Source organism: Plasmodium falciparum (assembly GCF_000002765.6).
Source record: "Plasmodium falciparum 3D7 genome assembly, chromosome: 10".
Lineage (NCBI taxonomy): Eukaryota > Apicomplexa > Aconoidasida > Haemosporida > Plasmodiidae > Plasmodium > Plasmodium falciparum.
Genome location: NC_037281.1, coordinates 1,607,904 through 1,623,893, shown reverse-complemented (window position 1 = coordinate 1,623,893; position 15,990 = coordinate 1,607,904). Strand labels below are relative to the sequence as shown.

Sequence of the window (15,990 nt, the reverse complement as noted above, 5' to 3'; positions counted from 1 at the left end):
AAATATAAATATATATATAATATTTTTTTGTAAAAAAAACTTATATATAAAATTATAATAATTAAATAATCATATAATAATAAAACAATATAAGGTAACAAGCTATAAAAATCTAATATTTAAATAACATTATTACTAGAATATTATTGTATATTAAATACTAAATACACAATACATTAAATTACTTTTAATATCTGAGCATTATATATCTATTCTTTTAATAATTTTATATATTGGAGTTTTTTCTTCATTTTTTTTTTCCTACGATAACGTAAAATTAAATAAATAATTAACATGACCAAAACTATTACCAATATTGCAACGACAGAAGCCACAATAGCAGTCTGATAACTAGCATATGTAGCGTCTACTGCAGCTATGTTTCTTGATTCAAATACTGCTGTTTGTCTAGTAGTAACATTGGCAGTTTCACTAACAGCGTTGGATTTAGCTTCTGCAACAATTTTTTCTAAAGCTTTTTTTATAGAACCTTGTAATGAACCTGGGACATGAACTTTCCCTTGAACAAAATCTAATGTATAAACTGTATGGCAAATAGGCTTACTAAGATCAGCGCCATGGCCAACGTACTGAGGTAGACATGTTGATTGATATTGCATATAAATAGATTCACTAATGAGTGAGACATCATCATATTTTTGCGCAGTAATAATTGATTCCAGTACTTCACCACCTAAAGTATCTATACGGAATTTTGATTTAATTCCTAAAATAACTGCTTTAATACTTGCCTGAATACGTGCAGTTTCACCCGCAACCAAACCCTCAGCTATGGCATCTTTAATAGCGATAGCCATAGCAGCTTTTTTCAACTCATTTACAGCAACTGCACCAATTAATCCAACCGTTGGTGCAACTGTTCCTAGACCATACCCACATCGTAAACAACCTTTTTCCACTTTATCTGCTAAGGATTTTTCGCAAACACATGTAGGTATGTCATTGGTGTCTATGTTTGTTTCTAATGTTGACAAATGTTGTGACAATTCCTTTTCGATTTTATCTTTTAAAATAATTTTTTGTATTTCTTTGTCACATCGATCTTTACATTGCATTCGTTTACTTTGCATACGTTCATCATATTCGTGAAATCTTTGTGATGTACGATCCTCAAATTGTTGCATCACCCTTTTCATTTCTGCATCATTATCATAATTGTCCGGTGAATATAATTCACATTCGCATAATAATCTAGTGATTGGTATTTTTAATGTATGATGTGTGGTGCTTTTATGGTTCCTTTGGTCATTTATCTATAAAGTATTAATTATATATATGTAATGTTTAATTGTAATTCATAATTATATACGTTTATAATAAATATGTAATTCTTGACTACATATATATATATATATATTATATATAGATATGATAATAATGTAAATGCTATAGTAATATATATATTATAATTATATTAATCCATATTTTATACATATGTGACATTGAATTACCAATATATTTAATGGAATGGAAAATAGTAATATATTAAAATAGGAGAACTTCATTTTTTTTAATTGTGATACCTATATTATTTTATGATAAAAATTATAACTAATAAAAAAACTTAAAATATTTTAATTTATTATATGTATTTTTTTGTTTATAAATTATTCTCAATATAAAATATTATTATATTTTTTACAATATACCACAATTAATTTCTATTACAAAAATATATTGCACCATTGGACCTGAATAATTCTTCCATTACAAAAAAATTAAAATTAAAAATTAAAAATTAAAATTAAAAATAAAAATATAATATATCAGAATATATACATTCTTTATAATTTTAAATTTTAATATGTAATAAAATTTAATCTTATTTCAAATAATAAATAACAATTAAAATTTTTTTTATAAATATACTTAACAAATAAAGCGACAGTTGCAAACAACTTGTGTTTTTTTTTTTTTTTTTTGCAAATATCATAACAATGTGTAGAACAATATTTGTTATGGTTGTATACCACATATATATCATAATAGCTCTCATGATTATTATCAAATAAATTATATTATAATATAATTAATATTGTGCAACTAAAAAACAAATTTTCTTGTAATTTATAAAATATAATACTAATGTTAAAATTAAAATTATATACTTTTATGTGTATTTTATTATTTATATTTTATCTTTTTAGTTTATTTAATTTTTCTTCCTAATACGTATTTACCAATAGAAATAACTCTCTAATGTATCTATTATTTTATGTTAATTATATTATAATAATTTATAAATAATAATATATTAATATATATATATTTAATAGTATATTTAAATGAATTATATATTAAATAAATAATAAATTATAAATTTAGAATAATTTATAAGTGTACTACTATTGCACGAATACAATATAAAGATTTTCCAAACATGCCAGATAGTGAGATACTGTAATTTAAATTTTTGTGTATAAATATAAATAATATAATTATAATATATTTATAATTTTTATGCTGTAAAACATTAAATATATATATTATATTTATATAATATCAAATATCATATATTATATGTACAATACATAAGAAATTAATTGTAGGATTACATTGTAATAGAAATATTTTTAAAGAAGTACTTTTTAAAAATAATCTTATAGTAATTTTATTATTCTATAATAAAAACAATAATAATAATAATAATATTAATAATGTATTAATAATATTATATTAATAGAAAAAATAAATTATATATATATTTATTTTTAATATTTTTCAATTATTAATATTTATATTTTCTTTTTAAATTTCCTATTATATTAATTACATACATTATAATAGGATAATATAAAGGATATCATGTAAATATAATTATTATAATACAATTATAATATATAAAATATTGTTACTATTTTATAATAATATTTATTGCACGATAAGGTTAATTCATTTTTATTATATTGTAATGTGTTGATAATTCGATATATCGATACGTCGTTTTGAAAATTATTTTGTAGTTTGTATATTATAGAAATTATATATATATATATATATATATATATATATTTGTTCTGTAATAATACACATATTTTATTTTATTAAAAGGGGAACTATAAAAAGAAAGAAGATAAAAAATAATTAACTTAACATTTTATATTACACATGACATTGTAATGTAAGATAATAATAAATATTTATTATATATATTATAAAAATATAAAAATAAGTGTCACTAATTACAATTATATTTATTTATATTATTTTATATTATATAAATATAATTAAATTTTAAATATATCAATATAAGCTTAATAATATAATATATTTATTACATAATATATTCCATTATATATTATTTTATATATGAGAAATTTAGAATATATATATTGCAAGGTATTCCTAAGGAGTGTATAATAAATATATATATATATATATATAACAACAATATATATTTATTAAAAATCTTTATTAAAAAAAAATATATAATTTACAATCGTTAAACAAAAAAAAAAAATAAATAAATATAAATCATATAATTTAATAAGCACAAAAGAATAAACAAAAAAAATTATAGGGAAAATAATATATAATGTTATAAAAATTTAATTATCATAATATCCTTGTATTGTAAGTCTAAATTCACAAAGCATTAAATTGAATTTAATATCATGAAACCATATATTTATTGATTTAATAATTTTGTGTATTGTTGTTTTTTATTCATTTTTTTTTTTCTACGATAACGTAAAACTAAATATATTATCAACATAACCAGAACGATAAGGATTATTACAATAACTGAGTAAGTAATTACATTATACAAATTAGTACTTGCAGTTTTTGCCAAAGTAATCTCATCAGAAATAAATTGAGGAGAAAGCGTGGCAGTTGTTTTGGTCGCTAATTCTCCAGATTCCATTGCTATACTATGTGCAGAACTAAAAACTATTTGCATATTGGTTTCTACAGCACCACAAAAAGGCGGTTTTGCTGATCCAGTAGGTATTTGACTGCATGAATTATAATATGCTTTCTGAATAGAAGGTACAAGAAGATTTGCATCATTGAACGATTTTTCAGTAACCATTGCTGGGATATCAACACCCCGTAAATTACCAAAACCTAACATGCCTTTTAACCCATCTATTGTTGCTTCTATACCCTTAGCAACACCAGCAGATGTAGCTTTATTCATACCTATTCCCTTAGCAATCTCAATAGCAGCTTTTGTCCACTCATTTACAGCAATTGTTCCAAATATTCCAACACTTGCTGCTACACCTCCTAGACCACACCCACATATAAGACAACATTTTTCCACTTTTTCTTCTAATGATTTTTCCCTTTTATCTTTTTGAATAATTTTTTGTATATTTTTGTCACATTTTTCTTTACGTTTTTGGCGTTTTTCTTGCATACGTTCTTCGTATTCTTCAAAACGTTGTGACGTTTGTCGATCGAAAATTTCCTTCACTGATTTGATATCCTCATCATTATTATAATTTGTCGATTGTGTGTCACATTCGCTTAACACTCGTGATGTAGTAGTTGGTGTATGATGTGGTGTGGTGTGTGGTTTATTTTTACTATGTACCTATAAAAAATATATCATATATATATATATATATATGTTATAATTAGTTGGAGTATATTATTTTATATATATTTGTTATAAATATGTATATTGTATATTTATATGAATTATAAAATACTATATATATATATATATATATATATATATATATATGTATTTATAAATATTTTATTCGTACATGATATGATGTTAACAATATATTTGATGGAAAGAAAAATAATAATATTTTAGGGAAGTGCAGTTTCATATTTAATGTGATCCTTATATTATTTTATGATGAAAATTATAACTAAAAAAAATTCATATATAATAATATATTTTATTCTGATATAAGTATTACATGTGATTAATCTAATATATTATTATAGGCTTGTGCTATAATACACAATTATTTTCCCATTATATAAAAATATATTTTTTTACTGCAACCATATTTTTTCCTTTTATTCAAATCAAAAAAATAAAAAAAATAAAAAATAATAAATAGGAAGAAAAAAATAAATAATATAGTAAAATATTTCCATATTTTTTATAAATTGTCATCTTAATTTCTACTAAAATCTAATTTTATATCATACGATAAATTATAATATTAATTTTATTTTAATATATGTGTATAACGAGTAAATCTATAGTTACAAACAACTTGTTCTTTTTTGTGTTGTAAATTATATACAAATGTTTAGAGAAATAATTGTTAAAGGTATACAATACGTATGTAAGAACATATTTCTATATATATATATTAAATACATATTACAACATAAATTTGGTATTATTTCAATTATATAAAACAATTTACAATACAAATTGTGTATCATAATATATTATATGAAAAAAAAATTAAATTAATAGTAAAAAAATTATTTAATTTTGTTATTTTTCAAATTGTTTTTTTGTTCTTAAATTTATTGTATGTAATACGTTTCTCTCTAATTTATCTAGGTTGTTGCCAACGTTAATATTATTATTATTATTATTATTTTATATAAAAATGCTTTGAATTTTTTTTAAATATTTAATTATTATTAAAATACTAAATCATATAATTATTACAAAAAACAAAATGATAATAATTATTATTATTAGAAAACAAAAATAAAAAGAATAAATTAGTTAAATGAGATTTTATATATACTATTAGATACTATTTTGTATTTTTTTATTTAGTTTTTATGTTATACAAATATATACTATTAACAATTTAGTGATTGTAACATTTTTATAACATATACAAATATATATATATTTTTTTTTTTTAAACAATAGTTATAGTATTTTATAATATATTAATTTTATTATTACATGTTGTAGCAAAATAATTGATTACTATATATATTTTTACAAATATATTTTTATAAATTATATTATATATATATTTGTTAAAATTATGTATTGTGCAATTATAAATTATAATTACAAAAATGTTTTTAAATGTACAATAGTTTCAAATAATAAAGGAAACAAATTAAAATCAATTACCTTTTTCCTTTTCTTTTATATATATATAACGAATAGACTATAAATTTATAAGAATGATTTCTTCATCTAAATAATTTATATTAAATTTTTCCTTTCATATATTTTTAATAAGGTTAATGACAAATAGTTAAATATGTAAAAATTGCACATTATTCTAATGATTAATTTTTTTATAACTTTCATATGGGTGTATTGTAAATTTTAATTAATCTTGATATATTTATTTTCCAGTGCTTTTTCATAAATTATGAATCAATTTATTTTTTTATATTATTAAATGATACAATACTTATTCTAACTAAAAATATATATATATATTTCTGATATTTAATGAATAAAAATTTTACAAAAATATAAAAAAAATATATGTATCACATTAAACAAAGATAATAATTGCATTAATAAATATCATATAGGCCTAACCACCTAAACTTATATATATATATATATACATATATGCCATATTTTATTTTCCTAAAAAATAACATATAATTACACTTACGAGTTTAGTATTTAATATATATATGTTAAAAAAATATATGATTCATTAAAGAATAAAAGTCTTTGAGGAAAAAAAAAAAAATTAATATAATAAAATAATTAATACAATAAATAATAAAAATAAATTGACACATAACAAAATAAATTATATGTGTAAAAACCTAATACATATAAAAATATATAGTTATTTATAATGGGGAAAAAAACTTGGTAAATTCAAAGAAAAACTGTACGTGTACCAAACATCCTGCCGACATCAATATAACAAACACATTATATTTATTCTTCTAATAATTTTATGTATTGTAGTTTTTTCTTCATTTTTTTTTTTCGTCGATAACGTAAAATCTTATATATTATTACCATAATTAAAACTATGACCACTATTGCAACAATCGAAGCAATAATAGCAGTCTGGTAACCTCCATATGCAGTTTTTACTGCAGCTGTGTATCTTGCTTGAAGTACTGGTGTTTTGGCTGTCAATGTCTCCTGAAATGTGGTAGCACCAGCTTGTGCGAAAGGTTCAAACGTAGTTTTCTCACCGTAGGCTATCGTACTACAAAAAGTACTCGTCCTATTAGTTACTTCATCAGGTATACACGAATCACTTAGTAGTTCATTAGCATTTTGAAATAGAGCAGTAGGACATTTAAAATTTGATTTATTAACAACTGATGTGAAGTTAACTAATCCTTCTTTTTCAGTAAAATTCTTAAGAAATTGCTCAATTTTAAGGACGACTTCTCTCATACCAGCTTGCGTAGCAAGATCAGTAGCCTTAGCTATGGCCGCTTTTTCAGCAGCCTCAATTGCCACAGGTTTCCAGGCACTTAAAGCACTTAAAAGACTTCCACCTATCGAGCCCATTTCAGGCATCGCGGCACCTAATATACTTCCACATCTCAAGCATCCTTTTTCCATTTTGTCCGCCACAGACTTTTCGCAAACACATGTTGGAATAGCGTCACTTTGTATATCCGTATGTAATGTGGCAAATTTGTCCATTAATTCTTTTTCTAATTTATCTTTTAATATAATTTTTTGGATTTCTTTATCGCATTTATCTTTACATTGCATTCGTTTTTCGACCATACGTTCGTCATATTCATGAAATCTCTGTTGTGTTTGACGATTGAAATTATCCATAACTTCTTTCATTTGTGGGTCATTATCATAGTTGGCAGGTGTATATAATTCACATTCGCATAATAATCTAGTGATTGGTATTTTTAATGTATGATGTGTGGTGCTTTTATGGTTCCTTTGGTCATTTATCTATAAAGTTTTTATCATATATATATATGTAATGTTTAGTTGTAGTTCATAATTATATATATTTGTGATAAATATGTATATTTAAACTATATATATATTATATGTATATAAATATTTAATAATTATATATATGGTATCGTAATATGTATATATATATTATATCATATTATAATAATATTAATCAATATTTAATACATATGTAACATGGAATTACCAATATATTTAATGGAATAACAAACAATAATATATTAATATAATGTACTTTCATTTTTTTTAACTGTGATATTTATAATAATAATTATAACTAAAAGAATCAAATAAAATATATTATTTTATATTATATATAAATTAAATATGTTTAACATAAAATATAATTATATTTTCTATAATATACCACAATTAGCATTCCATTATACAAATATATGTATTTTGTTTTAAAGTGGAACCACATTTGCCCTTTTATTTATTACAAAAAAAAAAAAAAAAAAAAAAAAAATGTAAAAAAATTAATATTAAAAATATAATATATATTACATTTTTTATAATTTTTTTTTTTGTTTGCTTTTTTTTTTTTAATTTTTAATAAAATTTTATTTTTATTAAACTATATAACACGTAAAGCGGTAGTTACAAACAACTTTTTTTTTGTTGTAAATAATATACAAATGTGTAGAATAATAGTTATTATGAGTGTAAACGATATATATATAATAATAGCTCTTATAATATTTATTAAATATATATAATTAAAAATAATATAATATAATATAATATAATTACTATTGTGGAACCAGCAAGAAGATTAGTTTTACGTAATATTATATAATATTAATATTAAAACAAATATAACAAAATAATTTTTATGTAAAGTTTTTATTAATATTTTCTTCTTTTTAGTTTTTTTCATTTTTCTTTCTTAGCGTTATTCTATGATAGAAAATTCTCTCTATTGTATCTATTATTTTATGTTACATAATTATGCTATTGTAATTTATAAATATATAATTAATAGGATATTTAAATTAACTGTATATTAGCCAATTATAAAATATACTTTTTGAATAAATTAAAAATATACTATTATTACAATAAAATATAAAGGATTTTCCAATGATTCCACATAATCTCATATTGTATTTTATATTGTTTTGAATAAATATAAATAATATAATTATAATATATTTATTATTTTTATTTTGTAAACATTACATATATATATTATATTTATATAATGATAAATATGACATATTTTTTGTAATATGCATAAGAAATAAATAGTATGATTACATCATAATAGAAATTTTCTTAAGGTTGTACTTTTTGAAAATAATCTTATAGTAATTATTACTATTCTATAATATTAATAATGATGAATTCTCTATAATAATATATACGTAAATAGAAAAAACAAACTATATATATATTTATTTTGGATATTTTACAAGTTATTAATATTTATATATTGTTTTAAATTTACTTTTATATTAATTATATATATTGGTATATTCAAAAAAAAACTGATATTTCATAAATATAATTATTATTACATATAATATATTGTTACTATTTTTTAATAATGCTTATTGTAAGATTAAGTTAATTTATACTTATTATATTTTAATATGTTAATATATAGATATATATAGTGTTCAAAATATTTTTCTGGTTAATCTGAAAATATATATATATATATATTACATTTTTTTTAATATGTGTCTTGTAATAACATAATACACATTTTATTTTATTGAAAGGGGAAATATATTAAAAAAAAAAAAAAAAAAAAATCTTATTAACATAACATTTTTTTTTTACACATGCCATTGTAACGTAAAATAATAATATATATATATTATAAAAATAATATCGTACAAATGATAAAGATTAATATTATTAATTAAAATTATATTTATTTATATTAGTTTATATTATATTAATATAATTATTTTTTAAATAATATATCAATATAATACTAATAATATATTTATTCTATAATATATTCCATTACATATTATTTTATGTGAGAAATTTAAAATATATATATTACAAGGTAATCTTAATGAGTGTAAAATAAATAAATATATATGTATATATATACAAACAATATATATTTATATAAAATCTTTACTAAACAAAAAAAAATATATAATGTACACTCATTTCACTAAAAAAAAAAATTAATAAATATAAAATAATTAATTTAATAAGCACATAATTATAAACAAAAAAAAGAAAATATATTTGTTATAAAAATTGAATTATTATAATATCCATGTATTAAAAAATATAAAATTCACAAAACATTAAATTGAATTTAATATCAGGAAACAATATATTTATTGATTTAATAATTCTGTGTATTGGGCTTTTTTATTCATTTTTTTTTTCCTACGATAACGTAAAACTAAATAAATTATTATCATAACTAAAGCTATAACTACTATTGCAACAACAGAAGCAATAATAGCACTCTGGCAACTAGCATATGTAGATTCTACTGCAGCAGTGCTTCTTTGTATAACTTCTTCAATAGCCTTTTCTGTAGCTTCTCCAGCAGCTTTTTTGGCATCTGTGACGATATTTTCTATAGTTTTTATTATAAGATCATTGAATGAAACACTACTGCGTTGGACGTTCGCTGCAGCTGTAGATTTTTGCATCACCCAAGTGCAAAAAGTCTCACGAGCAACAGGGCCAGAGCGAGTGCCAGAGGAAACAAATATACATGACGATGGGCTGTATTGATTATTTATAGCACTAGAAATGAATGTAGCATTATGATAATTTGTTGCAGTCAAATAGGATACCAATGGCTGACCAGCTATATTTTGTACACCCAATTCTTTTAATCCAGCAATAACTGCGTTCTTACCTGCATCTGCAGCGGCCGCAGCACCTGCTTGTTCAGCAGCTTCCTTAGCTAATTCCATAGCCGTAGCAGTAGCAGCGATTTTCCAACCATAGGTACCCAATCCCCCGAATAATCCAACACTTGCTGCAACACCTCCTAACGCACACCCACATCTCAGACAACCTATTTCTACTTTTTCTGCTAAGTTTTTCTCCATTTTATCTTTATGAATAATTTTTTGTATATTTTTGTCACGTTGTTCTTTACGTTTCTGTCTGTTTTTGATCATACGTTCTTCGTATTCTTCAAAACGTTGTGAGGTTTGTCGATCGAAATTTTCCTTAACAGATTTCATATCCGCATCATTATCATATTTTGGTATATATAGGTTACATTCGCTTAACACTCGTGTTGTAGTAGTTGGTATATGCGGTGCTATGTATGATTTATTTTTATTATGTGCCTATAAAGAATGTAATGTATACATGTATGTTATAATTAATTGTTGTTTACTATTTTATATATTTCTAATAAATATGTATAACGTATATTTATATAAATAATAAAACTTTACATATATATATATATATAATAATAATAATAATCATTTCTTTATTCATACATATGATGATGACACCAAAATATTTAATGGAAGGGAAAATAATAATATTTTAGAGTACTGCAGTTTCATTTTTATTGCAATGCTTATATTATTTTATACTTAAAATTATAACTAACTAATTAATATATAAAAATCTATTGTTCCTTATTAAACGAAATAAATATGTTTAATCTAAAATATTATTATATTTCCATAATATAAGGCACAATTATTTTCCCATTATAAAAATATATTTTTTTACTGCAACCATATTTTTCCCTTTTATACAAAACAAAAAAAAAAATTAATAAGATTTTTAAAAAATAATATAATAAAACCTTTTACATATTTTATAATTTTGAATTTTTATTTCTAATAAAATCTAATTTTATAGCATACGATATATTGTAATATTAATTATTTTTTTTATTCTTAAACATTTATATAACAAATAAAACTATAGTTACAAACAATTTGTTTTTTTTTTTGTGATGTAAATTATATACCATTATGTAGAACAATAGTTGTTATGGGTGTAAACCACATATATATAATAATAGTTCTCACGATTTTCATCGAATAATTATCCTAAAATATATTACAATATAATTACTATTTTTGAAATAACAAATTTTCTTGTAATTTATAAAATATATTATTAACCTTGAAACTAATATAATAAAATATTTTTTATTTATATTTTAATATTTATATTTTTTTTTTAGTTTATTTCATTTTCTTTGCTAAATCGTATACTATATTATAAAATGCTCTCTATTGTATCTCTTATTTTATTTTACTTAATTATGTTATTGTAATTTATAAATAGTATATATATATATATATATATATATAGGATATTTAAATGAATTGTATATTAAAAAATAATAAATTATAAATTTAGAATAATTTATAAAAATAATATCATTACAAAAATACAATTTAAACAATTTACAAACATGTTACATAGTGAGATACTGTAATTTATATTGCTGTGTATAAATATAAATAATATAATTATATTGTATTAATAATTTATATTTTGTAAAATATTATATATATATATATTATATTTATACAAAACGAATTAACATATAATATTTTTACAATACATAAAAAAACAAATGGTATAATTACACTGTAATAATGGTCTCTTAAAGAAGTATTTTTTAAAAATAAACATACAGTTATTTTTACTATTCTATAATATTAATAATAAATTCTTTATAATCATATATAAATAGAAAAAATAAATTACATATATCTTTATTTTTAATATTTTTCAAGTTATTAATATTTATATATGGTTTTAATTTTACTATCATATTCATTATACGTATTAGTATAGTTACAAAAAAACAGATAAGATATAAATATGATAATTCTAATCCAATTATAATTATTATATATAATATATTCTTATTATTTTATAATAAAACTTATTGTACGATTAGTTTAGTTCATTATTATTATATTATAATGTGTTGATATATCGACATATGATGTTGAAAGCATTCTTGTGGTTAGAATATTAAAAAATATATGTATATATATAACATAGGTTTTTTAATAATTTAACATTAGAAGGTTTCATATTTGTAGCATATAATATATTAATTATGATATAATATATGAATTCATATATATATATTATCAACATCATAATAGAAATTACAAAAGAGAAAAAAATTATGTTATATTAATAAATATTATTTTTTATTTTCCATTATTCCCTTTTTTTATGCGTATTCTATTATTTATTTCATGAAATTATTATGATGTCGTATTTTTGTAAGTTTTTTTATGTATTTTTTATATTTTGTTATATGACATTTAATATCAAGTATTATATAAATATACATATATATATATATATATATATGTGCTACATTATTGTTCCTAAACAATTATATATAAATTTATATATTAATTTAGTATTTAATATATATATTAAAAAAAATATATGATTTTTTAAAGAATAAAAGTTTTGAAAAAAAAATTAATATAATCAATAAATAATTAATACAATAAATAATTGAAAAAATTGACACATAAGAAAACACATTATATGTGTACACTTAATACATATAAAATTATATAGTTGTTTATAATGAAAAAAAAACATGGTACAATCATAGAAAAACAGTACGTGTACCAAACATCCTAGCAACCACAAAAAATACCAAACACGTAATATCTATTCTTCTAATAATTTGATATATTGGAGTTTTTTCTTCATTTTTTTTTTTCGTCGATAACGTAAAATTAAATATATTATCACCATAATTAAAACTATAACTACTATTGCAACGATGGAAGCAATAATAGCAGTCTGATTACTCATAAATATAGTATTTATCGCACCCGTCTTTTGAGCTGTGAGTTTAGCAGCAACGTCTTCAGCAGTAGTCTCAGAAAGTGCTTCAGCACTTTGTGTAGCTTTTTCAAGAGCTTGCTTTAACACATTTGTTATAGCATCTTTCTGTTTAACCATTGTTCCACCAGCCTTTGGTATTACACCTAATTTCTCACGAACAACGCAGATAGGATGAATACCAATATACGTCGCTGAACACACCTCATTCATTTCAGTATCAATAGCAATAGCAAGCCCTGTGACTTCAGTATAATGGCTGTTATTAACAAAGGAATTAAATATTCCAGATTTTAATGTATCTACTTTCAATGCTTTTAATCCTTCAATAACTATTTTCATACCATGGATATCACCTGCTTTAAGACCTGCTGCAGCACCGGCTTTTTCGGCAAGTTCCTTAGCAGTTACCAACGCGGCTGCTTTCCATGCATCTAGCCCAAGTTGACCAATTCCTCCTAATAAACCCGAAGCTTGCAACACACCACCTCCTAGTTGCACCCCACAGTTCAGACAAAATTTTTCTGTTTTATCTGCTAACGACTTTTCGCAAACACATGTTGGAATAGCATCACTTTGTATATCTGTGTGTAGTGTGGCAAATTTGTCCATTAATTCTTTTTCTAATCTGTCTTTTAAAATAATTTTTTGTATTTCTTTATCGCATTGTTCTTTACATTCTTGGCGTGTAGTTTTCATCCTTTCGTCGTATTCGTGAAATCGTTGTGTTGTACGATCATGAAATTGTTGCATTACCCTTTTCATTTCGGGATCACTATCATAGTTCGTAGGTGAATATAATTCGCATTCGCATAATGATCTATGTGTTTTTATTGGGTTTTCGTTTGATGTATGAAGTATAATGCTTTTATGATTCCTTTTATTGTATACCTATAAAAAATTATATATATATATATGTAATGTTTAGTTGTAATTCATGGTTATATATTTTTGTTATAATTATAATATATAATGACTCTTGATATAAATGTTATTTATATATATAAGGTATTGTATGTATAGGTATATTTATTATATATTATTTTTGTTAATATATATATAATATTATATTTATATTATATTATTATAATTATAATGATTATTTGATGTATACCCGTGATGATAATAACAATATATTTAATGAAAGGGAAAATAATATTATATTAGTGTAATTGAACTTCATTTTAAATGTTATATTTATAATGATTTGTGATTTAAATTATAACTAAACATAATTAATATATAATAATATATTTTGTTTTATTAACAGAATTACATATGTTTAATTTAAAATATTATTAAATTTTTTATAATATAACATACAATTATTTTCCCATTATGCAAATATATTTTTTTTTAGTGGAACCATTTTTTCCCCTTTATTTATTACAAAAAAAGAAAAAAAAAAAATTAATATTAAAAAAATTTATCAAAACATTTTACATTTTTTATAATTTTTTATTTTTAATTTGTAAGGAAATTTAATTTAATATCACACAATAAATTATAATTGTAATTTGTGTTTTTTCATATTTTTTAAGAACACGTTATTATATAGTAATAATAGAACATATTCCTGTGTTGTAAATTATATTAAAATATATAAAATCATAGATTTAGAAATTGTATATGATATATATATGTAATACCATTTTAGAACATATATATGAAATACATATCAAATAGTTATTCAAACATATATGTTTGTAATAATGCTATTATAACAAAAATTAACAAACATTATGGATCATAATAAATGATATAAAATATTTTTAAACTAATAGTATATATATTTATTTATAAATTAATTTGGTATCTTCTATTTTTTGTTATTTGTTTTTGTTCTAAAATTTGTTTTATGTTATTCGATCTCTCTAATTTATCTACGTTGTTAATAGTATTAATATTATTATTATTTTCATTTTATAGAAATATATTTAAAAGCATTTAAAATATTTATTTATTATTAAAGTACTAAAATATATTATTATGATATAAAAACATTTATATTAATTATTAAGTAACAAACCAAAAAGAAAAACAAAAAGTTATGGATGCAAAAATTATACATATAATAAAATACACTGTTTCTATAGTTTCATGTAGTATCCTATGTTATACTAATATATAATATTTATAATTTAATGATTGTAATATTTTTATAATATATTATTATAATTATATACATATATATACATTATTTCAATTTTCTATTTTGTTATATTTAAAAGTAAAAAATGATATATGTTTTTTTTATTTCGATTATATTTTTCTATGAAAAGTATTAACCCTTAAAATTTTCATAAATTGTGTTAAAATTTTGTTTTTAATTTCTATTGACA

The 15,990-nt window shown here is 20.3% G+C and overlaps 5 protein-coding genes across 5 annotated transcripts; all 5 read right to left on the bottom strand.

Moving 5' to 3' along the window:
* Positions 1 to 209: 209 nt before the first annotated feature.
* Positions 210 to 1,526, bottom strand: PF3D7_1040700 (rifin; the record flags this gene model as incomplete). The annotated part of the gene is made up of 2 exons (XM_001347648.1): positions 210 to 1,274; positions 1,473 to 1,526. 2 exons carry the CDS (start codon positions 1,524 to 1,526, stop codon positions 210 to 212), a joined length of 1,119 nt encoding a protein of 372 aa, XP_001347684.1.
* Positions 1,527 to 3,649: 2,123 nt separating this feature from the next.
* On the bottom strand, positions 3,650 to 4,808 carry PF3D7_1040600 (rifin; the record flags this gene model as incomplete). Its single annotated transcript, XM_001347647.3, has 2 exons — positions 3,650 to 4,561; positions 4,740 to 4,808. 2 exons carry the CDS (start codon positions 4,806 to 4,808, stop codon positions 3,650 to 3,652), a joined length of 981 nt encoding a protein of 326 aa, XP_001347683.2.
* A 2,015-nt stretch (positions 4,809 to 6,823) lies between these two features.
* PF3D7_1040500 (rifin) lies at positions 6,824 to 8,090 on the bottom strand (the record flags this gene model as incomplete). Its single annotated transcript, XM_001347646.1, has 2 exons — positions 6,824 to 7,822; positions 8,037 to 8,090. The coding sequence occupies 2 exons, from the start codon at positions 8,088 to 8,090 to the stop codon at positions 6,824 to 6,826; spliced, it is 1,053 nt and encodes a 350-aa protein (XP_001347682.1).
* Positions 8,091 to 10,158: 2,068 nt separating this feature from the next.
* Positions 10,159 to 11,364, bottom strand: PF3D7_1040400 (rifin; the record flags this gene model as incomplete). Its single annotated transcript, XM_001347645.1, has 2 exons — positions 10,159 to 11,136; positions 11,296 to 11,364. The coding sequence occupies 2 exons, from the start codon at positions 11,362 to 11,364 to the stop codon at positions 10,159 to 10,161; spliced, it is 1,047 nt and encodes a 348-aa protein (XP_001347681.1).
* Positions 11,365 to 13,471: 2,107 nt separating this feature from the next.
* On the bottom strand, positions 13,472 to 14,831 carry PF3D7_1040300 (rifin; the record flags this gene model as incomplete). The annotated part of the gene is made up of 2 exons (XM_001347644.1): positions 13,472 to 14,539; positions 14,763 to 14,831. The coding sequence occupies 2 exons, from the start codon at positions 14,829 to 14,831 to the stop codon at positions 13,472 to 13,474; spliced, it is 1,137 nt and encodes a 378-aa protein (XP_001347680.1).
* Between the last annotated feature and the right edge of the window lie 1,159 nt (positions 14,832 to 15,990).